This window comes from Nansenia antarctica (genome assembly GCF_963989245.1).
Source record: "Nansenia antarctica genome assembly, chromosome: 13".
NCBI lineage: Eukaryota > Metazoa > Chordata > Actinopteri > Argentiniformes > Microstomatidae > Nansenia > Nansenia antarctica.
The window spans coordinates 21,713,794-21,739,058 of record NC_137683.1 but is presented as its reverse complement, the minus strand read 5'-3'; the positions used below and the strand labels follow the sequence as shown (position 1 = coordinate 21,739,058).

General features: G+C 48.0%; 1 protein-coding gene across 2 annotated transcripts; it reads left to right on the top strand.

Moving 5' to 3' along the window:
* The first annotated feature begins 13 nt into the window (after positions 1–13).
* Positions 14–24,713, top strand: LOC308169125 (RNA-binding protein FXR1-like). Of its 2 annotated transcripts, none has more exons than XM_080543771.1 (17): positions 14–269; positions 3,290–3,342; positions 4,483–4,576; positions 5,621–5,692; positions 7,004–7,152; positions 7,607–7,700; positions 7,958–8,074; positions 8,319–8,489; positions 8,642–8,720; positions 9,437–9,594; positions 10,519–10,605; positions 18,544–18,766; positions 19,022–19,210; positions 20,178–20,381; positions 22,699–22,806; positions 23,087–23,175; positions 23,292–24,713. In XM_080543771.1, the coding sequence occupies exons 1-17, from the start codon at positions 219–221 to the stop codon at positions 23,400–23,402; spliced, it is 2,049 nt and encodes a 682-aa protein (XP_080399897.1). In that variant the 5' UTR covers positions 14–218; the 3' UTR covers positions 23,403–24,713. The 2 variants fall into 2 exon arrangements, with proteins under 2 accessions (XP_080399897.1, XP_080399896.1); XM_080543770.1 differs by having other exon boundaries at positions 5,621–5,707.
* The last annotated feature ends 552 nt before the right edge of the window (positions 24,714–25,265 follow it).

The window sequence follows — 25,265 nt, the reverse complement described above, 5'->3', positions numbered from 1 at the left end:
CCTCTCTTCACCTTTGCCCCTCCACACCGACCGAAACACTGGAAATCCACAAGCGGCCGGAGAGCGGCGGGGACCCCCCCGCCCCGGTGCCCACCGCCAAGCTGGGTCTGGTGGTCCCGGACCCCCAGGGGGTCGCGGTCGTAGCGGCTACGGAGAGGCTCGGTAACACCCGTGGTGGTGGTGGTGGCGGGGACCAGACCACCCTACCCTCGACCACCATGGACGGGCTGGCGGTGGAGGTGCGCGGCTCGAACGGGGCCTTCTACAAGGTAAGAGAAGGAGGAGTGTGATGGATTCTGAATTCTCTAACCTCTGATTGCTAAGCTTGATTTCTCTAAGCCAGCTGTTGTTGATTTGTTGACCAATACCGACATCAGTTGTGCAGCAAGCAACCTTTCTATCTTGCTTGAATTCCTTGCAAATGATCAGGTTATAATGTCGCCTTAAATTAGCGAGGCAAGTTTAATCATGACAACAACCTCGCTAACTCGACTAAAATAGGGACCTGGAGGGGATGGACCGGCGACATGTTTTGTTAGTCTCGTAGTTAACGTTAGCTTGGCCGTGGAAGGGGGGACACACTTCATCGAGGAGGCCCCGGCCAGACTAGTCATGATCAGGTCGCTTTTGATAGCTTGATCGCGGTTCTCTGGCTCAGCCGGTCAGTGTTGTTGGGGCTATTGGCCGTTGTGTTCGGTCACGATCATGGCCTACTTTTGATTGTCTCTTAATGTCTTAGTGTCGCTTATTGACATTGTTGACTAGTTGACTGGGGCCAGCTCCCTGTTTGGACAGGATTGATCTAGCTAGTAGTAGTAGGAGCAGTAGTATGCAGCGTCTCGATCTCGAAGACACTCCTTGGAGTTGCTTGCTAGCTAGCTAACCACCACTCACGTTTCTGTGTTAACCCAGTCTTTTGCTAAGGGAGTTAGATCACGTCAGGGAGGGTGATCTATCTAGCTAGGGCATATCTGAAATGCTAAGTCTTGCGGGCGTTGTTTATGAAATACCAGTTTATATCGATTTGTTTATCTGCTCATCCTCCACTGTGGGCATCGTTTTTTTGCGACTTCACTGTCCTCGTGATGTGATGGGACATAAAGTGATGCGAGATGATGTGCGCTTACGTGAGGATCGGTAGGTCGCAAGGTAGCTAATAAAATGACAATGTGACCTTTTTTTGTGTTATGTATGTTGTTGTCCCGTCTCAGTGGACGAGGCTGCTTTCATATGACAGTACAGTGAATCAAACTCACTGTATTTTACTTGGATCACCAGTCACGTGGCGTTGAAACCGTCTGTGTCCGTTGTCTTGTTTCCAAAACACTTAGTAGACATCACCACATAACCATAACAGACTTGAGTTCCACCACAGGAATTCAACGCATCCATTTATTTTCATTAGGATGTCACATCTTTTTTGGTCAGTCAATTGACTTCTTCATTCAGTTTGTGTGTAGTTGTGTGTTTGTGTAGTTTTAAGTCTAGCAATGTTCAGCAATTGTGTGAAAGTCTAAAGAGGGGTTATTTTGTTGATTGACACCCAGCACAAAGCTACGGGTCCAAAGCAGGTGTGGGAAGAACAGGTGATCCTAATCTGGACACTCAACTCTCCTCAAGGCCCAGCCTCCCCTCCCTGTACTCTTCTATCCCTTCCTTTTACCATTTCCTGAAGCAAGTCCCCTTCCTTCCCTATATCTTCCCCTACTCTTGAGTTGACTAAAGTTATAGTTATCCCTCCTATCACTCTCTCTCTCTCTCTCTCTCTTCCCCCCCCATCCCACATGGTGGTTCAGACTATATTTACTCTCCTCGCGCTCCCTCACCTGTTATTCTGTTTTACACAGGCTGACAGTTTGGCTCTCTGGCTGGCCTGTATCTTCACTTTCCATTCAAGCATACTTCTCTTGCTCTTTCTCTCTCTCTCTCTCTCCCTCCTCTTGTCACTCCCTTTTGTTCACAAGGCTAACATGGGTCTACGACAGCGCGACAGTCACGTTTCTGTGTACCTGTTTCTTCTAGCTCAGAGTAGTAGGTGAGCCTACTGGGGCACAGCTTACATCGACGCTCTGTAATGGCAGTGGTGCTTAAACCTGGCTTTCCCCATCGTAGAGTCCCCTCTTTCAGGCATGGAGAGCGGCATATGGCTCGAAGAGTGACATCATTACGTGACTGCCCATAACCACCCGATGCCCCTGTGTCATGAGGCTACCCTCATACCAGTAGTGGGCCTGACCCCTGACCTCTGGTAGTGGGCCTACACCCTGAAAGGCATACCACCGTTCATCGCATGACACGTGGTCGCTTGAATAATCTCCCGGTATCAGAATATAAACCCCTCACGTTTTTTTCTTTTTCTATCAAGGCCGCTATCAGAACAGTGTTATTCACCCCCCCCCCTTCGCAGTTTGAGTGACACGGACAGTGGCTGTTTGCGTCGACTAGAGTGCCGTTCTGGCCCCCCTCTGGCACTCTGACCATATCTGGGGTCTCTGACAGCGCAGCAGTGGGAGCTGGGATATAAGTCACATTTGGTGTGAGAGATTGTGCATGAGGGAATCTCGACGGTGTGACCCGTATTGGTTGGCTTCCATACATGCATATATATGTTTCGCTTCTGAAACTGTAGCCGGCTTTCCTGGGAAGAGCAGACCCTTTCCAGCAGGTGAAATGTCCTCCCCTCCCATCCCCTCGCTCCAGTCTCCCTCTCTCTCTCTCTCTCTCTCAGGCTTGGCCAGCGACCCCTCCGTCCCATATAAGGCAGTGTCACACTGAGTAGGGTCCCCCCGCCCCCCCCTCACTCGGGTGGTGTTGGTGGAAGTTTATAGCACTCTGGGATAGATTTGTGGAGGGTACTGACGGACGAGTACGGTAACAGATTTAGAGGAGGGGGGATCTCTGGGTAATGGCTGTTGGTCTTTATCAAGGATGCATTTTTGTGTCCTGTTGTCACATTTACTTATGACATCTATGCTCATGCCCCAACCTGTCATTTCTCTTTCTTTTTCTCTCTCTCTCTCTCTTTCTATTTCTCTCTCTCTGTCTCTCTCTCTCTGTCTCCCCCTCTCCCGCATATCCAATTGTGTCTCCCATCACAGTGGGGCTGTCTTTTCCCCACACAGCCAGAGGGGTGTCACTTAAGTGATATCCTGTCCCCAAAAGTGCCACATTTCAGTTCTCATTAACAGTCGTAGTGTTATCAATGCTTATAAACACATTTTAACCCAGACACTTCCTTGCTCTGCTCATTTGAATAATATTTATTGTGGTTTTCCCTTATTTTTTTTAGGGATTCATCAAAGATGTCCACGAAGACTCACTCACAATAGTATTCGAAAACAAGTAAGTTCTCTCCTCACATACAGGAGTGTGTGTGTTTAAGTAATCTGCTTGTATTTGTTATGTGATTCATTGAAAACGGCCGGAGAGCGACCCCTCCCCCCCCCCCACACACACACACACACACACACACACACACACACACATTGCCCTTCCTCCTCATATTGTCTGATTGTTTCAGTCTCTTGGCCTAGTCCTGCCCTCTTCAGCTGAAAAAACCCTGTTTCAGCACCTGTGGCAAACTCAGCTGTCGGCAAAACCCTTTATAGTTTCTCCACCCTCCCCCGTAACTCCTGTCCTACTACGTGCTGCCACCTCCCCCCCATTCCTCTTTATCTAGTTGGCTCTGTCTGTCGACCGGAGTGTCCCTAAAAATAGTCCCCTGAGGTATGCGAGCAGGAGGGCAGGTCCTGCCCCCCCTGCCATTCTTGGAATGGTTCTGTCACTCTTAACTCCCGACCCGCCCACAGCACCCTCCCACGTCCACCTCACGTCCCCACTCCCACTGTACTCATGGATGTGTGTGTGTGTGTGTGTGTGTGAGACAAGCCGGTTGTGTAAGACACGACATGAATGAAAACCCCCAGGCTTGTTCTGAGTGGCTGCCTGATCCTTGATCCACGACTCAGAAGGGCCACGTTCTCCATCTCTTCACCCAACGGATCCGCCCCCAAAATAGGATGCAATGATACCTAACTGACATATACGACTTACGACGACATGAAACGATATTTAGAGCCCCCCCCTTTATTTTAGAACATACTACCTAAATATCTCGCTGTGAATTTGCTGAACCTACAGTTGGTTGAACTTCACTTGCGGTGCTGTTTTTAGACCGGTTCTAATTCTGAGTGTTTTATGTAAAAGGACATCCTGCTGGACTTTGCTGTACAAGCCATGATGTTCCTGGGAACCTTATTAAAGCTACTCATCCAGTTTCAAGTTTCATGTGAAGTGTCGGTTGGGCATCGATTAAACCTGTTATAACTGAACATCTCTCAAGAAAAAGCACAGAGGAGTCTGATATTGTAGACCTGTAGTGTTTTCACTATGAGGTCAAAGGTGACAGATTTCCTCTATTATTCGGATGCTGATTGATGTGTGTGTGTGTGTGTGTGTGTTTCCCTCCCTGTCCCCCAAAAGCTGGCAGCCAGAGAGACAGCTGCCCTTCAGCGATGTGAGACTGCCTCCGCCAGCAGACTACAACAAGGACATCGGCGAGGGAGAGGAGGTGGAGGTAGGGCAGCTACACACACACACACACACACACACACACACACACACACACACACACACAGGAGTTAGTGGGAGAGGAGGGGGAGGTAGTGCAGCTACACACACGCACACCCAGAGTTAAAAGAGACACACCTGATTCTGTGCTAATAAAGGTTTTGTGTTGGTTTATTGGTTATTATCAGTTGTATCAGCGCTGTGCAGGAACAAAAACATGCACACACACACACACCATTCCCCCAGGAGCTTGACTTGTGACCCCACCCCAGACTTGTAGGGCACTGACCACATTCAGTCCCCTACATGTCTGTCTGTCATATCATATCAATAGATGCCATTTAGCTGACGCTTTTACCCAAAACGACTTACATTGCAGTGAGTGAGTGCATACATTTTTCAATATATACGATCCCAGTGGGAATCGAACCCACAACCTAAACCTTGTTAGCGCCATGCTCTACCAACTGAGCCACAGAGGACCACAAAGGACCGCTCATAATCCCAGTCACTATGCACCGCTCCCCGCGATTCCATTCATAGCTGGAGATTACCCATGAGCTGGTGCCCAGCCAGAGATTACCCAGTGTCCCATTCACTGAGATGGGGGGGAGATTAACTGCGGTCCAATTTAGACACATGATTAGTCAGGATTCCATTTGTGACACTAGTGTCTCCCCCGTCCAGACAACCTCTCTGGCTTCACTGGCACCCCATCCCTGGATCATTGCCCCTTACTTTATGTATCAGAATTATTTTTATTTAATTTTTTCGTACCTGAAATTGACATTTATAGAATTGTGTTTATGTTCGGGTCCCTTGCCATTTTCCATGCCTCTTTCCCTCTCAATACCCCTGACTTAATCTCTGTCCCTTAGTTGTAACTCTCTCCCCTGTCTCTCTCTCTCATATATATGGCCCTCCCTTGCTGGCCTAAACAGTTCTGCTCTCTCTCTCTCTCTCTCTCCCATCTATCATTCTCCAGTCTCTCTCTCGTATACGATATACATGTCTCTCCCTCGCGGCCCTAAAGCGTTGTGTGTCTTTGCAGGTGTACTCCAGAGCCAACGAGCAGGAGCCATGCGGTTGGTGGCTGGCTCGGGTCCGAATGATGAAGGGAGAGGTGAGTCAGGGACTGGTGAGTTTGGGGTCGGGAGCACACTGGGGCCGGCATGGGGTCGGTGCGGGGGGGGGTCACAAGAGTGTGGGTGTGTGTGGGGAGGGGGTCAATTACATGGGGGGGGGGGGGGGGGGGGTCGGATGTAATTTGAGGAGGTAGTGGCTTTTACAGATTTTGGTGTTTTAGGTGTCTTATCTGTTTCTCTTGTTTTGAAATCTGCCATGCTGTCATTTCTGTCACGTGCATGCTGTGCTGCATCGGTGTTTGACACACACACACACGCACCCCCCCCCCCCCCCTCTCTCTAAGATGGGATGGGATGTAAAATTGGATGTCCCCGTGCCAGACCTACTGTAATGTGGGTTAATTAGTTGGGTTAACAACACAGCATATGTGGTGTTTAGGCAGGGCCCCTAGGATCACTCCCAGTGTAACATGAAGCACTGTGGGGCCTGTGTGACACAGTCTGTCCAGAGGTGAAGCCGGGTCACGGGGACGGGAGGTGTTGGGCCCCAGGAACTCGCCCCGTGTGCTTGCCCGGCTGTGTGAGGGGCTGTGAGAATGGCCTGTAGGAATGTCGTGGGGTAGAGTGATGGTTTTAATTCTGGCCTTTGAGCATGGAGTGTGGTGTTCCATCTCTTACCTCTCGCTCTCTCTCTCTCTCTCTCTCCCCCCATCTCTCTCTTGCTCTCCCCTGTCTCTCCCCCCCCCCTCTTTTCCTATGTCTCTCTCTATCTCCCGCCCCCTTCTCTCTCTCCCCTCTCCCGCATGCTCTCTCTCTCTGCGAGTGGGCAAAAGAGTATTGGTTCATTTATCATATGAATGAAGCCGCAGTTAAATGAATGTTTAAAGCGAGGTGTCATTTCTTTATGATTTTACTTTGTCAAAGAAACCGTATAGTGGCCTGGGGTGGTCCAGTGGTCTAGCACCACGGTCTATAGTGCACACATATGCCCATGTCGGCATGAGTTCAAATCCAGCCCATGCCCTGCTGACATGTTCTTCTCCTACTTTCCTGTCTGTCTTCACTATCTGTCCAATAAAATGGAAAAAATATGAGTGGGACTGCCCAAAAATATTTTAAAAAAGACACTGTATGACTCTTCAACACGACGGTGATCTAAGTAGTTTTGGTGATTTAGCATTTTGGTGATTTCGGGTTACCACACCGTAGTAATGTTAACTCCCGTGGTAACTGATTTGACGACCACCCCCCCTATTATTCAACATAATTTAAAATCCAGGTTAGTCTTCTTCTTTTTTTGTTGCCATTTCTATGTCTGAGAACCCGTGTGTCTGTGCTCCACCCGTCAGTTCTACGTGATCGAGTACGCCGCGTGCGACGCCACATACAACGAGATCGTCACGTCGGAGCGGATCCGGCCTGTGAACCCCAACAGCCCTTCTACCAAGACCTCCTTCCACAAGGTCCCTATCGCCATCCCAGAGGACCTGAGGGAAATGTGAGTTTCTGACCCACACATACATACACATGTACATCTAGGTACATACATACATACACCCCCTCCACACACACGTACATATAGATACATACACACACCCCACACACATACATACACCCACCCACCCCACAGAAACGCACACACCCCCCACACACATACATACACGTACATATAGGCACATACACACCCCACACACACACACCCCACACATATACATACACATACATATAGGCGCACACCCCACACACACACACACAGAGTGTATGACCTGGGTCACACTGCGTCACCACACCAGCGTGCATGGGCTTCTCATTGTGGTGTCTGGCCCGGGCCTCCCTCTCCGCAGCCACAGATTGTGATTGTTATTGTTATTGTTATTGTTATGGTGATGGGCCGTAGAGCTCCTTCCATAACCAGACTGACCTCTGTGACCTCCGTCTCCCGCCTCCGGCAGCTGTGCAAACGACAACATCCACAAAGACTTCAGGAAAGCCATCGGAGCCAACTGCATCTTCTACAGCGCCGCCACACACGAGATCATCGTCCTGGTCAGTGTCCACCGCCGCCGGCCTCCTAGACCCTAGCTCCGCTGGGCAGACAGATCATCTCTGTGGTGTCTCGCTCTCTCTGTCTCTCTGTCTCTCTGTCTGTCTCTCTCTCTCTCTCTCTCTCAATCTCTGTCTGTCTCTCTCTCTGTCTTGTTGTCTGTTTGTCTCTTTCTCTCTGTCTGTCTGTTTGTCTCTCTCTCTCTCTCTCTGTCAATCTCTCTCATTCCATCTTTTCCCCCTCTTGTTTTCCTCACCAGTCTACGAACGAAACCACAGTCAAGCGTGCTACTCTTCTGAGCGACATGCATTTCCGCAGCATCCGTACCAAGCTTATGCTCATGTCTCGCAACGAGGAAGCTACCAAGCACCTGGAGGTATGCGCATGGCACCACATGCACACACACACTTCACATATCACACACACTCTTCACATATCACACACACACACACACAGACACTCACATGTCACTCGCACACACACACACACACGCTTCACATAGCTCCTAAAATCAATCACTCAACACAATAACGTAACCTGCAGGCCTTCCAGTCAAACAGCTGTAGACACACACACACACACACGCACACAGGTGGTCACCTACCCCTCCCCCCCCCCAGACGAGTAAGCAGCTGGCGTCGGCCTACCAGGAGGAGGTGCGTGTGAGGGAGGACCTGATGGGCCTGGCCATCGGCTCCCACGGCGCCAACATCCAGCAGGCCAGGAAGGTCCCCGGAGTCACCGCCATCGAACTGGAGGAAGAGAGCTGCACCTTCAGGATCTACGGAGAGGTGTGTGGGGGGTGGGGAGGGAAGGGGGTGAGGGTGTGTGTGTGTGTGGCGGGGGGGGGGGGGGTCTGTCTGTCTGTCTGTGCGCGCGTGTCTGGTTGCCACTGTATGAGTTTCTCATGTGAAGTAGGAATGACGTATTGTTTTCCCTCCAGACCCCAGAGGCGGTGAAGCAGGCCAGGGTCTACCTGGAGTTCAAAGAAGACTACTTCCATGTCCCCAGAAACCTTGTGGGTGAGTGGACGTCCCGTGCCTCACCACTGAGGGGAAACTCTTACACGTCAGGTCCCTTACAAGTGGGGGTAGCGGTGGCCTGGTGGATAGTGAGTTGCCCTGGTGATCAGAAGGTCATGAGTTCAAATCCCACCTGGGGAACACCACCACTAGTGTGCCCTTGAGTAAGGCGCTTAGCCCTAAATTACTTCTGGGAGACTGTCCCTGTAATCTGTAATTGTAAGTCACTTTGGATAAAAGCATCTGCTAAATGGTTGAAATGTAAAAGTCAGTCAGAAGCCTTTAAAAACCGAACCCTATAAAGACGTAGGTGTATTCTGCCCTGCAGAGGCTAACCGCAGTAACTACAAAAAAAAATATGAGTGAAATTGAACTTCTGAACATCTGTTTTATCTTGTGACAAAGTTTCAAGAGTTCAATCTTGCTCCATTTTAGAGAAAAGGGATATAAAGATGCAGTGTTGCATTTGGCTGGATAGTCAAAGTCAGTTTAAAGAACTTTAAAGCCATTTTACTCAGTTTCACTGTTTGTGTAGTTACTGCGGTTAGCTTCTGCAGGGCAGTATTGTGCTTTCTCAATACAATGGCCGTCTCGGTGTGATTTGTACAACCCCCTGATTCTTCCACCTGATAATGTTGTCGTTTTTAATTTTTTTCTTCCTCTGGGTGCTCCTTCTTCTTCTCCTCCTCCTCCTCCTTCTCCTTCTCTTCTCACAGGCAAAGTGATTGGCAAGAACGGCAAAGTCATCCAGGAGATAGTGGACAAGTCTGGCGTGGTGCGGGTGCGGATCGAGGGGGACAACGACAAAAAGCTTCCCCGGGAGGAGGTAGGCAGGCAGGGGGCTGGCAGAGAAGACACTGCCCCCAACAAAGAGGTGAATGGAGCGCCCCGCTGCTCTCCCCCCCCAAAAAAACAATCGTACCAGGGTGTATATATCCACCGATGAGCCAAAACAGTATGACCACTGCCAGGTGAGGTGAATAACAGTTGGTTATCTTGAGATAATGGCACCTGTCAAGAGGTAGCGATATATTAGGGAGCAAGTGAACAGTCAGCCGTTGAAGTTGAGGTGTTGGATGCAGGAGAAATGGGCAGGAATGAAAGACCTGAGCGACTTTGACATGGGCAAAATTGTTATGGCCAGACGACCGGGACAGAGCATCTCTGAAACGGGAAGACTTGTGGGTTGCTCCCAGTCAGCAGTGGTGAGTACCTACCAACAGTGGTCTGAGGAGGGACAAACCATAAACCAGCGACAGGGTGTTGGGTGCCCAAGGCTCATCGATGCGTGACCATATTAGGCATAACACCAACAGCGTATTAGGCAGGTGGTCATAATGTTTTGGGTCATCGTGTGTGTGTATACGATTTTTCCACTGTGTCCCATTTCACTGTGCTGTGTGTGCCACCATTGTTTCTGACAATCTGACAGTCTGTCTGACGTTATAAGTTTCATGCACGTTGTTACCTATGTTGGGTGTGGCAGGGTGGGGGCTGGGGGGGTGGTTGGGTGGTTGGTTGGTTGGTTGGGGTGTCCATCCGTTCAGCTGCTGGTTAATGTTGTATGGTTGTGTTCTGTGTGCTTTTCTGTGGTTGTTTTCGCCTAAAATCAGATTCACACCAAAAAAAAATCAAGTATCCGTGTAGAAGATGTAGACACTTTGTCTGTTGCAAAAAATGCTCTGACTTAATGTATGAATGAATGAAGACGCGTACACACACATGCATGTGCCCTCCACTCAAGCTAGTCCACCAGTACTCTCACTCACCTTCCTCCTCCTCCTCTTCTCTTCTTCAGGGCATGGTCCCCTTCGTCTTCGTGGGAACTAAAGAGAACATCAGCAACGCCCAGGCTCTTCTGGAGTACCATGTGGCCTACCTAGAGGTGAGGCTGCAACAACAACCATAACCACCACAAGCACCACCACCACCACCACAGTATCACCAGTAGAGGGCAGTAGTCTGCCTTCGACTCTGCTCCGTATCAGTCGTACCTCAGGGCCTCACAGTTCCAGCAGCGTCACCGCGGCCTGGCTGGATTCATCACTGTCCTCTCTCAGCCCCGCCGGGGCCCGAAGGGGAGGCTTTTCTCAATGTAACGTGGCAGTGAATGACTGGCCCAAGTCAATGGAGGACTTGTAGGCCATTTGAGAGGGGCAGACGCAGTATTCGTTGTAGGGTGGGTTTGGGGGGGGGGTGCCAGATCATTCCAAATTGGTCACTTGTCCCTCACACCACCCACTGTGAGAAGCTGCTGAGAGCGGCTAATTTTGCCCTTACCCCGTGTGCTTTTATAAATAGCCTCCTCACTCAAGGGTATAAGGGATGGGGTTGAGGTAGGGGTAAGGGGCTGGAGTGTAGATTACAGGATATCTGGACCCTCAACCCAAAATAACAGCCACAGCCAGCCCACCCCCCCTCCCTCCTTCACACCCATCTCAACCCACCTCCCTTAGGGCTCAGCTGTTCTATGTGGGGGCAGCTGTCGCATTCTGGAGTGACACCCACCCCCCCACCTTAGGAACTGCTGTCATTGCACTTTAGTCCAGCCCCGCGACGCCACCACTGATCCCACCCTCTACTCCCTACCCAACACCCCCCACTCCCTGCCCCCCATATACCACAAGAGCAGAAAAGAAGCAAATCAAGACACTTTTTAAAAAACTATTTTTGAGCTGGTCACTTCACAAGATCACGTCAAACTGCAGACTACGCCACACGGCGAGGTCCTGTGTCTGATCTGTTGCCTAGACGATGCTGATGAGCTCAGGCTCTGCCCAAATGTGACAGTCTGATCATTTGGTCCGCATGCCGGCAACCAATCAAAATGTTCAGACTTTTATATTGAAACAACGTTGTTGAGAATCACAACACAAACTCGCTAGTCAAGCCAAAATACTGCAACGCAATGGATTCGTAATCCCCCCTGCTACCTAGTTAACTACAACAACGCGGAAATGTATTCACATTTTTCGAAAGAAAAGTCTAATCATTACATCGGATCCCGATATGAAGACCAACGCATTACAATGTGTCACAAATGTAGAATTAATTGATATTCAATAATCAATCACGCTCTCTCGCTCGGTCGTAACATGTGTTACGTTATGTAACAGAACATCGGTACTGGGCACTTAATTAGGAACACCTGTACACCTTCTCATTCATTCAGGTTGTGTAATGGTGTGGGGAAGTGGCCTGGGGTGGTCCAGTGGTCTAGCACCGCGGTCTACAGTGCACATATGCCCATGTCGGCATGGGTTCGAATCGGCCCATGCCCTGCTGACATGCCCTCTCTCCCTTCTTCTCCTTACTTTCCTGTCTGTCTTCACTAGATATGTCAAAAAAATAAATGGTGTGGGCAATGTTTTCTTGGCACACTTTGCGCCCGTTAATACAAATCAATCGTCTCTTGAATGCCACAGACTATTTGAGTATTGTTGCTGACCATGTGCATCACCTTCATGGATTCTTAATAGGACTAGATGTTAAAATCCCTAAATAATTAGCACAACAATTGACTGAGTGGAGCTGGAGATGTCCTCTTGGGTGGAGTGGAATTTGGCAATGATCACGTGGTGCCACCAGTACGACACATCTTCAGTTGTGGTCCCCGACCTCATTGGGTGTTTCGGCCATTTATCACAAGACACCCCAGGGCTCTACAGTGCAACCATTTCACTCGCATTTGCGACTAAAAATACATCTGTGCGACTAGAGAAATAAATTCACGAGCACACGTGCGAGTACAGATATTATTATTTTTTATTTTTTATTTTTTTTAAATTCTAAAAATAAATCTGCGCGAACCGTGTGGCCACATTTTAAGCCGTCAGCCAGCCCGCTACGACCACGGGAAGTCATGTTAAAAGTGAAGTTACTTCTGTTAAACTGGCGCTAAGCTAACATCGCTAATCGCTAACTCCCTTTTGGGCCTTAAAGAGACAAGCGCCCTTTTCTCATCTCAAGCTTCATTAGCTTCATTAGCTCACCACATCTACAGATTTGGTCCCACACACTCCAGATTTGAACCCAAGGTTACAACCAGGGTTAACTACCCAGGGTAGAAAGTAGAAAGCTCTCAGACCTTCAGAACCCATTGAAAGTAGTGGAGGTACTCCAGAAGTCCAAATGCATCTCTAATCCTAGGAAACCCTAGGAAGCAAGTTGCCTAATGGCATGAAAATGCAACATGTTGTACTTGAGTGTGGCAGAGAGGTGGGACCCCCGGGGATGGTGGTGTGCTAACAGCTAGCCGCCGCAGAGGCACCGTGCTGGGCTGGCCACCTCCACATGTCACCACCCCGGGCAGCATGGGGCTGGGGACTGGTCATCTGGATGTGGGGTAGTTTAATACCCCTAGATGTGGAGTTGTCTGGCCACCGTGTGTGACTGATGTAGCCTGACCCAGCAGCAGGGAGGTGGGCAGCATGGAGACAGACCTCTGCATGGCCTGGCTGGGCTGCTAGCTGACAGACCTAGCCCTAAAGCCTGGCTGGGCTGCTAGCTGACAGGCATGACATGGATGAATGAATGAACATGCTGCTAACCAGGAGAACTTGACACAGCTAGTTACCATAATACAATGCCATCAACTCTGCGTCTAGTAGGGCTGTAGGCATGGGCCAATGTGTGATTTTGGTGCAAAAATTGCAAAATCACTAGTAAAAATGTGTTATAATTACATTTTTCACTGTGCTCCTAAATTTCTTTGTGTGCCCCTAACATTTTTCATTTAGGAGCACATGTGCTCCTAGTGAAAAAGGTTAGCGTAGAGCCCTGCACCCTCTGCCGAGGTTGGCCCACCACAGGCTGATCAGGCCTGGGTGTGTGTCGCACGGTGGCACCACGTGGTCATTTGGGAGCCCATGTTGGATCCCTCCGTTCTGCTGCAGTGGACAGTTCTTTAATTGCCTTCCGTTGGGCCCGTCCTCTGATCCCTACTGCCCTCAGGAGCCTTGTGGTGGAGCTGGCTACAAAGCCTCTGCAGCCCACCTCCACTGGCCACACCTTCAAGTTCCACCCCCGCCCCTCTGCTTCGACTGCTTAGTTGGTACAATGTACCCAGTGGTGTAGTCTACGTGATACGCAGGACTACGCCGTATACCCACTAGGAAAGGACAAGGATTTGCGTATACCCACTAGAAAATGCGCGAGGATACGTAACGGCGTTTTGTGACAGAACTTTCACTTTCATTCATAAAATTCACCCCGTCTGTGTTACGAAGCACTTACTTCGAACTTTCTGACACATTCTCGTTTGTTATCGCATAACCAGTCGTTCAGAATGCTAGTCTCAGTATTTCCCCTACAGAGCCTTGGGGTGGGCGGGCCGCGAATTTGCGAAACCTAGGATGGTAGGGGGAGGGGGGCAATGAGGGAGTGCTTCGCCAACCAATCAGGTAGCGGTATTGCCCTGCCTCCCTTTACCATCCTAGGTTTCGCAAATTCGCGGGCGGGCCAGACCTCCACACACAGCTTCGTGCCACTGGAGAATGCTTTTGTTTTGTTTTGTGTGCGCGTGCGACGCGAGAGAGTTTTTGCAGGGTGAAAGCTCTGCAGAAGAAAGTAAGCAAGTTGAAACGTTAGCAAATATAATTACTGTGTTCTGACAGAGAAAGTTGGTTCAAATTAGTCGTTATTATTGTGATTAGAAAGTGTCTGATTATAGTTTCATGGTGTGAATAATAGTGTCAAAGAACTAGCAATCCTTTTATATTGGAAGTCCACTAGCCCCCCAACAATCAACTCATGGATAGAGGACATGATGACATTTATAAAACTGGAAAAAATTAAATTTACACTTAGGGGTTCCTCTCTGAACTTTCTTGCCAGATGGCAACCATTTTTGTCACATATAGACAACATGTCTGAACTTCCAGAGTAAATGTTTCTTTCTACACTCTGTTTTCCTGTAATTATTATTTATTATTTTATTTTTTATATTTTTGCTCTCACCAACTCATTTTCATTTTTAGACCCCTCTGAGCAATCTTTTTTCTTCTTTCTTTCTTTCCTTCCTTTCGTTTTCTCTTGTTTTCTCTTTTTTTTCTTTTCTTAGGTATTTAGACTATAATTTGTCTTCAAATAATGCGATATGCTTGCATTGTATGTACTTATGTGTAAAGAAAATAATAAAAAATCTATATAAAAAAAGAAAAAGAACTAGCAAGCTAGCTAGCTCAGAGGTGATTAGATGAGCTAGTCTGCTGCACACATGCCAGCTAAAGAGCTAACTGGAGGCACTTTATTATTTTACTTAAAGTAGATATACTATCTTTCTTATTCTGCTAGAATTGGGCTTTATGGTAATACCATAATGGTATATTTACAGTACATGGACAGTGGATTGAAGCATTGGAACAAACCCTCACTCATTGGAAATGTCTGTTTTTTGTAGTTGGACATACGATTTTCTTACAGGTGAGAGAGTAAGTAAAGACAGTATCTGACTGCATTGCCCACAGCAACCCAATATTCAATTAGAATTATGTTATGATTTGATATGAATTCAATGTATACCTCTTATTAAATTATAAATACTCTGGTTGTTATGTTTGCCTTTTGGTTGACAGCAAAAGAGGGAAAGAGGAGGATAGGGAGGGAGAGAAGGAGAGAGCAGGATGGTGTCGGCACACCAGAGAGAGAGAGCAAGAACCAGGTGAGAAAGTGGACAGGTAGTCAAGACCACATAAGTAAGTAGCCTTGAGAACCAATGGTTCTGGAGCCTAACGGCCCATAGGGAAGGAGCCTATCTCCTGTTTCTGTAGCGTGAGGCAGCTTGATGTACAAGTACAGTCCATGCCACCCCCCCCAAGGCAGCAAACACTGGTGTAGATGCATACTGTATGCATAAGTGAGTGTGGTGGTGCTTATGGGGTGTCGCTACGGGACAGGTGTCGCTCTGACTGGGAGGGCAAAATCACAGTATACCCACTAGAAAAAACTAGACTACACCACTGAATGTACCTATCTTCTAATGGCTAATTCCAGCATGATAATGCACCATGTCACAAAGCAAAAGTCATCTAAAACCTGTTTCATGAACATGACAATGAGTTCAGTGTTCTTCAGTGGCCTTCCCAGTCACCGGATCTGAATCCGCTATAACACCTTTGAGATGTGGTAGAACGGGATATTCGCAGATTGAAAGAGCACCTGAAAAATCTGCAGGAATTGCGTGATATAATCATGTCATCATGGACCAGAATCTCAAAGGAATGTTTCTAACATGAATTGAGGCTGTTGAGAGCAAAGGAAGGTATTAGTATAGTCAGTGGCGGCTGGTGATAAAAATGTTGGGTGGGGCACAGGTTATGGGGGCATGCTCCACGGGGAAGAATATCAACTTTGAAATCTGGATTTTAGCATGAGAATATATATATATAACTTGTATTAAAGGGCAAACTGCAAACACAACAAAAATATAATGTACAACAACTGACAAATCAACTGGAATAGTCTTTGTTAGCAGAGTAGACCTAATGTTAACAGAATGGACTTAAACCCTTTGTCTATCTGTGCAGCGGTAAGGTGAATAATTCTAGCAGTACTGTCCAGACAGTTGTCTTGTTTAGCCATTCAACTAGGCCTTATTTATTCAATGGAGAAAGACATGGAACACAATGCAATTGTGATAATAAATGTGTTCTTTGTTACTTTCAAACCCTGTGTCCCTCCCCAGTTACACTACTTGAACATGAATTTTGCCCTTCGTTCCTTCAGGCCTGCAAATCTCTCAATGACTTTCTGGTTAAAGTCTGTCATTTCAATCACCAGTGTCTTCTCCATTGACATCATGGCCAATGCATTCAGCCTGTCCTCTGTCACGGTGTTCCGGAGAAAGGCTTTGATCCTTTTCAAGGTCGAGAAGCACCTCTCTGCCTCCGCCGTGGTCATGGGTGTGGTTATGAGGATCTTTAGGACAGTGACAGTCTCTGAAAACACTTCTCCAAGATTGTTCTCCATAAAAAGCTGGAAGAGGTCCACAGCACCACGACAGGCTCTGAACTCCTCCTTGCTGTAGAGGAGATTGAGCTCGGTCTTCAGCTGGCTTCCACTGAGCATTGGGTAGGCCTTCAAGGTGCTGTTCAGTGCATCCTCGGGAAAGGCCCCCTTGTACTCTTCAAACCTGTCCCCCTGCAGCAAGGTGGCACTGACCAGGTGGTTTGTGAAGGAGAAGCGCTCCTTGGCGTGTCCAAGTATGGTATCACAGACCTACAGAGAGAAGAAGAATTAAAAAATAATAAATAATAATATGTACCCTGTTCTTTTTTCATGCTAGTGTTTTAATAATAATAATAATAATAATTCATTACATTTATATAGCGCTTTTCCGAGGCTCAAAGACGCTGTTTTGGGAGTTCTAGCATTCTAGCGTTGAAAGGTTAAAGGTCCCATATCCTTTGAAAACAGTTTATTGTTTTTGTACTCAGAGGGCTTATGCCAACACTGTGAAAATCAGAAATCTGTACCTATTACAGTATTTCCATAATTTCATAATTCATATTTCTCCATATTTTGCGGGGTATTTGCAACATAGCAATGACCAGGAAGTGAATTAATATATAAAATAATATATGGGACCTTTAATGTTAAAACTATACTGAGCACAGTTCCCTCTCCAAAATGTCAAATATAGTACTTTTCTGTTTTTAATAGCTCCTTATTGTAAATGATGCCTCAGGATCAAAAAAAATTTTAGTCACATTTCTCAAAATTGTGTGCCTCCATTTTATTTAAACAAAGGCCTCCGGTGTAACATGGACTGTGACAGATTCTACAACATCAACTCACCTCTGCTGCAATCCTTTCATGGTCCTCTAGACTGAGTGCCCGACGTCTCTTTGTTGGCTGAGACCCAGCGCTGCTTTGCTCAACCATGGCATGGAGAGAATTCCTCTTGTTTGCTGATTAATTTGCGAATCGGGTCGTTCCGGTCCAAGCTCTTTAATCCGTTTCTGTTCTTGAATTGAACGCCTTGAAAACGGGTTTTCTTTAAGCGAGACAACCGAATTGTCTTTTAGTTCAGAAGCACTCTCCCAGTAGAACATGCAACAGGCTCCATTGTTTCACTCTCAAAGTGAGGCGCCAAAGTCACGTAACAGTAATGAGGTCTACAATTGGCTATGGGGAGTTGCCTCCCCCTCCTCCATCTGGACGATCAATTGGCTATGGCGGAGATCCCTCCCCCTCCATCCGGATATGATGTAATCTAGCATCTATATTTGCTCTCCGGGAAATAGGAGACAGCCAATTGGAGCGCTGCTACAGCTCACGTGTAAGCCAAAAGTATTTGGCCTGCCATAGACTTGCATTCGGCTGGCGCCCCGACTCCTCCCCTATGCATTTTAACAGTGAATTTTACACACACACAGATAAAATGTTTATTGTATTGGAGGATTTTTAATGAATGCTGATAGGCGCCGACAGAATATCAGCCGCATTTTGTGAATAAACAATGTTTATTTAAAAAAAACGTTTTACAAGTCGCAACTAGGAAGTGAAGGTGGGGGCGGCGCCCCAGCGCCCTCTATTGGCCAGCCGCCACTAAGTATAGTGTTCCAAATAAGTGTTTCAGTGACTGTTTCACTCACCGAGCACTTTATTCTGGTCCATGATGACATGATTGCATCGTGGGTTTCCTGCAGATTTTTCAGGTGCACTTTCAAGCTGTGAATCTCCTGTTCTACCACATCCCAAAGAAGTTCTGTTGGGTTCAGATCCGGTGACTGGGTGTATGTTCTATGTACCTATGTATTCTTACATGTACCATCTCTCTCTCCCTCTCTCTCTCCGTCCCCCGTCCCCCCCACCATACCAGGAAGTGGAGCAGCTGCGTCTGGAGCGGCTGCAGATCGACGAGCAGCTCCGTCAGATCGGGGTGGGCTACCGGGCCCCCGCTAACCGGGTCGGGGGCGCCGGGCCTGGGGAGAGGGAGAAGGGCTACCTAACGGACGAGAGCAGCAACTCCCTCCACACCTCCCGCACCTACGGGGGCCGCGGGCGTGGCCGCAGGACCCCCAACAACCAGTACTCTGGATATGGTGAGGAGAAGGGAGGGGAGGTGGGAGGGTGGGGTAAACTACTAGATTGGCGGTTCAAACCCCGCCTAGCCACATGTCGAAGTGTCCTTGGGCAAACGCTGAACCCCAAAGCCTTGCATGGTAGCTTGCCACCATTGGTGTGTGAATGTGTGTGTGAATGGGTGAATGAGAGGCCATTGTAAAGCGCTTTGGAGTAAGGCGCTATATAAGGCAGTCCATTTACCATTCATTTGGGTGTGTGTGCGTCACACACAGGCACTAACTCCGAGCAGTCCAACGCCTCGGAGTCAGAGGACCTGAACGAGCGAGACCAGCGGCCCCGCGGCGTGGGCGGAGACGAGAGGGGCTCCCGCCGCGGTGGCGGCGGCAGGGGCCGCGGGACCAACGCAGGAGGGCGGGGCCGCGGAGGACCCAGCTCCAGGCCGTCCAACTCCATCAGCTCAGGTAGAGAGTAGGGATGTGCATAACTCTATTTATTTAATTTTCGAATACTAATCGGTGGGTGCTATGAACGAATAATAGATTTTTCGATCTGTACCGACATTCACAAAGGCAGCCATGGATCATCGGCAAGAAATCAGTTAATATAACGCCCCAAAAAACACCTTTAACAGTGAAAAAAAAAAAAACTTGAATTAATTTCTCCTTCTGAATAAATAAATGAGGCTAACAACAATAATGCAGAACAGAAAAAAGCCATGCCGCTAATACCGACGCTCGCATTGGAGCGGCGCCCGCATTGTATAGCTGTTCAGCCTCAGACTCTCAGAAAACAGGGACCAATTAAATGTTTTTACTCGCATCAAAACCTGAGGAACACTGGCCGCCAGCGTTAGAGCCCATGGCTATTTCACCTTTCTGCAACGTTACGTTTGACGCCTCTTAATAGCCATGTCTGCCTCCAATCTCTTTCTCCTTCATAGAGAATAATTACTGAACTATATTAATATTATGCTTGTGTATTGTGTATATTGTTTTTATGATTAATGCAAAAATTACAACAAATAATGCTACAGAAGCAACATTAGTTCTGTCTGTTAATTTGTGTTTATTTGAATGGAAAGGTCCTAATGTTAAAAATCGAGTCGAATAATCGATTATTCTGTCCCATCCCTAGTGGAGAGGCGCAGGCGTTAGGATTTTAGCATTGGGTTTAGAGGTCCAATATTGTTACTGGTTTGACTGAAGTGATCAGCTCTGATGAGCAGAATTGTAACGTGATGTGTCTGTCTCTGGTGGGGTTGTGTGAAGGGGACACCGTTTGGGATGGTAATAAATCCTCACACTATCTCTCCACATCTCCCTTCCTCCTTCCCTCTCTCTCCACCCCTCTCTCTCTCTTTCTCTCCCCCCCCCCCTTCCTCCCTCTCTCTCTCCCTCCACCCCATCCCTCTCTCTCCCTCTACCCTAGTCCTGAAGGACCCAGACAGTAACCCGTTCTCCCTGCTGGAGGGCGAGGGTGAGCTGGCGGGGGACACGGACGCCAGCGAGGGCGTGGCGGGGGGAGACCGCAGGAGGCGCTCCCGCCGTCGTCGTAACGACCAGGAGCCCAGCGTGATGGACTCCGCCGCCACCGAGTCAGACGGCCAAGCCGGCCCCAGCGAGAACGGACTGGGTGAGCAGGGGCGTGAGGGAAGGGACAGGACAGGGCGGCCATTTTGCTTTTCAGTCAATTCACAATTTTGATCAAAGCTTTTGTGTTACTGTTACATGGTCCAGTGGTGTAGCACAAGGGCCTACAGTGCACACACACACACGCCCATGTCGGAATGGGTTCGAATCCGGCCCATGCCCTGCTGACATAGCCTCTCCTCCTTACTTTCCTGTCTTTCTACACTCTCCCTTTCGAAGAAAAAGTATGAGAGTGGGGACTGCCCACTGTATGGATGTGATGTACCGATGCCAATGTGTGTGTGTGTGTGTGTGTGTGTGTGTGTGTGTGTGTGTGTGTGCGTGCGTGCGTGCGTGCGTGCGTGCGTGCGTGAACGTGTCTGTGCGCGTGCGTGCGTGAACGTGTCTGTGCGCGCTGTCTGTGCGCGCTGGGGATTGTGTGTGTGTGTGTTTAGTTTATTAGTTTATGATGTCGTGGACAGTCCCCATGAATTAACTGTAACAACAGTAAATGGAGCAGCTTTAGCCTACATGGCTAATTTCCAGCTGTAGTCCCCGGGCCAGTTGACAACAGGCTCCCTAAAATAAAATACATTAGTTTAAAAAATTACAATTGCAGCAAACACAAGACAGTCAAGCACAAATGGCAGCAACATCAATACAGTACATGAGATAAGAACAGTACAAAGGGGACAAAGGAAGAGCAAATAGTCATAGCAATATACAGACATAGCAGCATACAGACACAGCAACATACAGGCACAGCAGCATCCAGACATTGAAGCACACACAGACATATGCAGGCGGGTAGCAAAGATAGAGGTGTACATACAACACACACGTCACATCTGACAGAAATTAATGTATGCAGTTATAGTTATTGCTAAGCCATGCCAAGGTGTGTTGTGAAGGTGGAGTATGTATGTATATTTTTTATGTAGGTAGGTAGTGAGTTCCAGTTTTGTATTGCTATAACAGAGAATGATAATTGACCAAATTTACTTTTCCTAAATGGGACTAGAAAGTCGCCTCGTGTGGTACTTCTGGTGCTCTGACTGGTATTGTTACGTTGGGTTATGAATGAGTTAAAAGGAGGAGGAGCAGTGTTATGTAAGACTTTGTAGACCAGGCAGGTGTTTTTGTATTTGATCACATCTTCCCAGCTCAGAAGTTTACGGTTATTTAGGATAGTACAATGATGAGAGCTGTTAGGCTTCTGATCCAGGACTTTAAGGGTTTGCTTGTAGAGAATGGCTAGTGGCTTTAGTGACGAGCTGCTAGTTTGGCCCCAACTTGTCAAACAGTATGTCAGATGTGACATAATCATGGCGTTCATGTATAATTTGGCAGCATTAAAAGTCATTACATTTCTGATATATTTAAAATTGGTTAGGCTAAACTTCACTCTTTGGCATACTTTCTTAATGTGTGTTTTGAATGACAGATTGGAGTCAATAATGATACCCAGATATTTAAATTGTGGCACAATGCTAATATTTTTACCTGAGATTAATATATTGGACACAATGTTACATTGTCTTTTAGTAAAAAAACATTCCTACAGTTTTATTTACGTTAAGTTGAAGGCATGAACAGTTCAGCCAATTTGTGATCTGATCCATAGCTGTGATGAGTTTGGCAGCAGCCAGATGTTTGGTCTTGGCATGCACATATATTACGGTGTCATCAGCATATAATTGTATTTCGACATCAGGGCAGACAGATGGCAGATCATTAATGTATAGGCTAAACAGAGGCGGGCCGAGCATTGATCCTTGAGGTACACCGGTGCACAGGTTAAGAGCTGATGAACGGTGGTTGTTCACAGAAACATGTTGACTTCTACCAGTTAGGTATGACTCAATCCATTTGAGTGCTAATGAGGAGAAGTTAAAAGCAGACAGTTTGGCAATAAGGACCTTATGGTTGACTGTGTCGAAAGCTTTGCGAAGGTCTAAAAACACAGCACCAACAACACCTCCTTTGTCAACCATTGCTCGGACCTTCTCTAAGAAGAGACAGTTAGCTGTTTCAGTGGAGTGATGGGCCCTAAAGCCAAACTGCATGGGATGGAGATTAAATGGACCATTATTTAAGAAAGAAACAAGCTGCTCTGATACCCACTTCTCGGCAACCTTGGAAATCACAGGTAAAATGCTGATTGGGCGATAGTTGCATATGTTCTGGGGGTCATCTGACTTAAATATGGGAGATACAATTGCGGTCTTCCAGGTACTTGGAAGTGTGTGTGTGTGTGTGTGTGTGGTCAATCTTCCAAGTCTCTTCACCTCACACCTCTCCACTCCCTCTTTGCGTCTCAGACGAGGAGGGCAGGCCCCAGCGCCGCAACAGAAGCCGCCGCCGCCGTAACCGCGGCAACCGCCCTGAAGGAGGCTCGGCCAGCCGCGACAGACAGCCAGCGGAGAGCGGTGAGTGTCATGCCGTTACCTTCTACACGACCTTGTGGACCCTAACCTAACCGCCATGTCCACCACACCATGTTCTGTGTGTGGAGAAAGTTGACCCGTCAGTCATTGTGGTAGAGGTACCAGGTAACTGGGGTGGGGTGGTTTACCAGGTAACTGTCTCTCTACTATATAACCCTCTGGGCGGTTTTACTGCTCTTGAGTGAACTGATGGTTTTATATGCCCTAGTATTATTATTATTATTATTATTATTATTCACTGTTCTTTGAACTGTGTTCCCAGTGACCGTGGCAGACTACATCTCCCGGGCAGAGTCCCAGAGCAGACAGAACCTGCCCCAGAAGGAGATGCACGCTGCCCCTGAGCCCAAGGTACACACACACACACACACACAGACACAAACACACTCTCCACGATGTTGGTTTTAGTGACCAAGGCGAGTGTTTGCATGACGCGAGTCTTTTTTTTTCCTCTGCTCTTTTCTCAGGAGAACGGGAGCAGCGCCAAGAGAGACGAGCGCACACCCTCCAAGCGTTCCCCTAGCAACGGCATGGCCACGCCCAGTGAGACCCTGACCCTGGTCAACGGAGTCTCGTAAAGGGCTTAGCCGCGCCCCATAAAACCCACGTCTAGAGCAAGACTTTATGGCAAACTCTGTCCCTGCTTGCATTAACTTAAACCTTAAAAACAGATGAGTGAAAAATACCTGACAAAATACCTGAATTCATACCACGAGAGAGAAATGTACAAAAAAACGACAAAAGCATCTACTTAAAAACACACGTAACTGTGTATGTTATCCTATCTATCAGTACTTAGTGCTTATTTAAAAACTAGCTTGCCAGAAAAGAGCTGGTGGATATGACTTGATTTATAAGAAATACTGACACACAGAAACAGGACGAGACTTTTTCTTTTTCTTTTACTTTTTGGGGAAACGGTTCTCTTCTTCCTTTTTTTTTCTTTTCTTTTTTCTTTCTTTTTTTCTTTCTTTCTTTTGTTATCACTGCTTTTGGACTTGTGGTGGCTCGCCCAGTCAGACAGACGCGTCTCTAAACAGTGTTCAGTCCAGAGGAGAGATGATAGCTAGGCTGGAGAGAGGGTAAGGTGGCCTCAGGGTCCAGTAGTCAAGGAGCACCCTGAACCTTGGGGGGGGGATAGTGGTGATGGACAGAAGGAAAGAAATGGAATTATTGATAGACATTGTGCCTTGAATTTAAAAAAGAACAAAAAAAAAACGTTTAGTTTAGTTTTGTTTTTTTTCGGTTTTAGTTTGTTTCATTTCACAAGAGGAAAGGGGGGAGATGTTTCTTCTTTTTTTGTTGTTCCGAGGAGAGAACAGACCAGTATGGAGGGATAGAGGAATTAAAGGAGTGCAGAGGTGTTACTGTGATAAGAGGAACAGAATGATAGGAGTGACTGACCAGAACAGAAAAGTCTGGTGCCAAATGAGTAATTCAAGGCGCTTGTCCTCAGTAAGAGTGGACTGGACAGCGTTAGGGGCTGTGTGTGTGTGTGTGTGTGTGTGTGTGTGTGTGTGTGTGTGTGCGAGTGCGCGTGAGTGTGTGTGTGTGTGTGTGTGTGTGTGTGTGTGTGCACAGTTGAGAGAGCTGGCGACCACAAGATTGGAAATCGGGAGGGAGGAGTAACAAATTGTTGGAACGTAGCCCTGGGTAGGTCACAAGGCGAGGCCACTCTCTAGGACGGGCCGGATGGTGAGGTGGTTGTCTCCCCCTTGCTCTACTCTGGAGTGGCCAGGGCTGTCCCTAAGCAGCCTTACAGACAGACAGTACTGACTGACCCAGACAGACAGACACACAGAGATTGTGGACTTAATATGTGGATGTTAGACTTATAAGGTGAACTTCACAGTGCCTCTTTCTACAGGCCCACTTGCTGTGGTATAGGGAGATGGGGGGGGGGGGGGGGGGGTATAGCACAGTGCTCTTGCTTCCAGCCACACTAACGCCTTGGTAACCACTGCAGCATGCCTACGGTCCAAACACACATGGCGACCACAGGGGGCGGGGCATGGGGGGGGGAGACGAGACAGCAGACCGTTCCGCACAAAAGTCAGAAGAGAAGAGTCATCCACACACACACATACACACACACATGCGCATCCATCCACACATACACACACACACACACACACACATCCATCCACACACAGGCGCACATACAGTGTGCAGCTGCAACACACTACGGTTGCAACGGTCCCAGTGGTAGGAGGTGTGGGTTACAGTGTGGCCGCCCGCCCGCTCGTGCTGGAGAAGAGATGACCGTGTGAGATGAACTATAAGCGAGGTTGTTGTCCTGTTCCTGATGGTTGTGGTCGACAAGGAGGGCGGGGGGTGAGGGAGGGAGGAGGGAAGGAGAGAGAGACAGAGGGAGAGACTCAAAACCCCAGTGGCTCCCTGGATCATGTTGTTACTGTCGTCTTGGTTACCGCTCTCAACTT

Bases quoted from the DNA above. Each gene is read 5' to 3' on its own strand.
- LOC308169125 (XM_080543770.1), top strand. From the start codon at position 219: ATGGACGGGCTGGCGGTGGAGGTGCGCGGCTCGAACGGGGCCTTCTAC. The intron at 4,577-5,620 runs GTAGGGCAGCTA...GTGTCTTTGCAG, and splicing joins GCGAGGGAGAGGAGGTGGAG to GTGTACTCCAGAGCCAACGA. The intron at 22,807-23,086 runs GTGAGTGTCATG...CTGTGTTCCCAG, and splicing joins CAGACAGCCAGCGGAGAGCG to TGACCGTGGCAGACTACATC.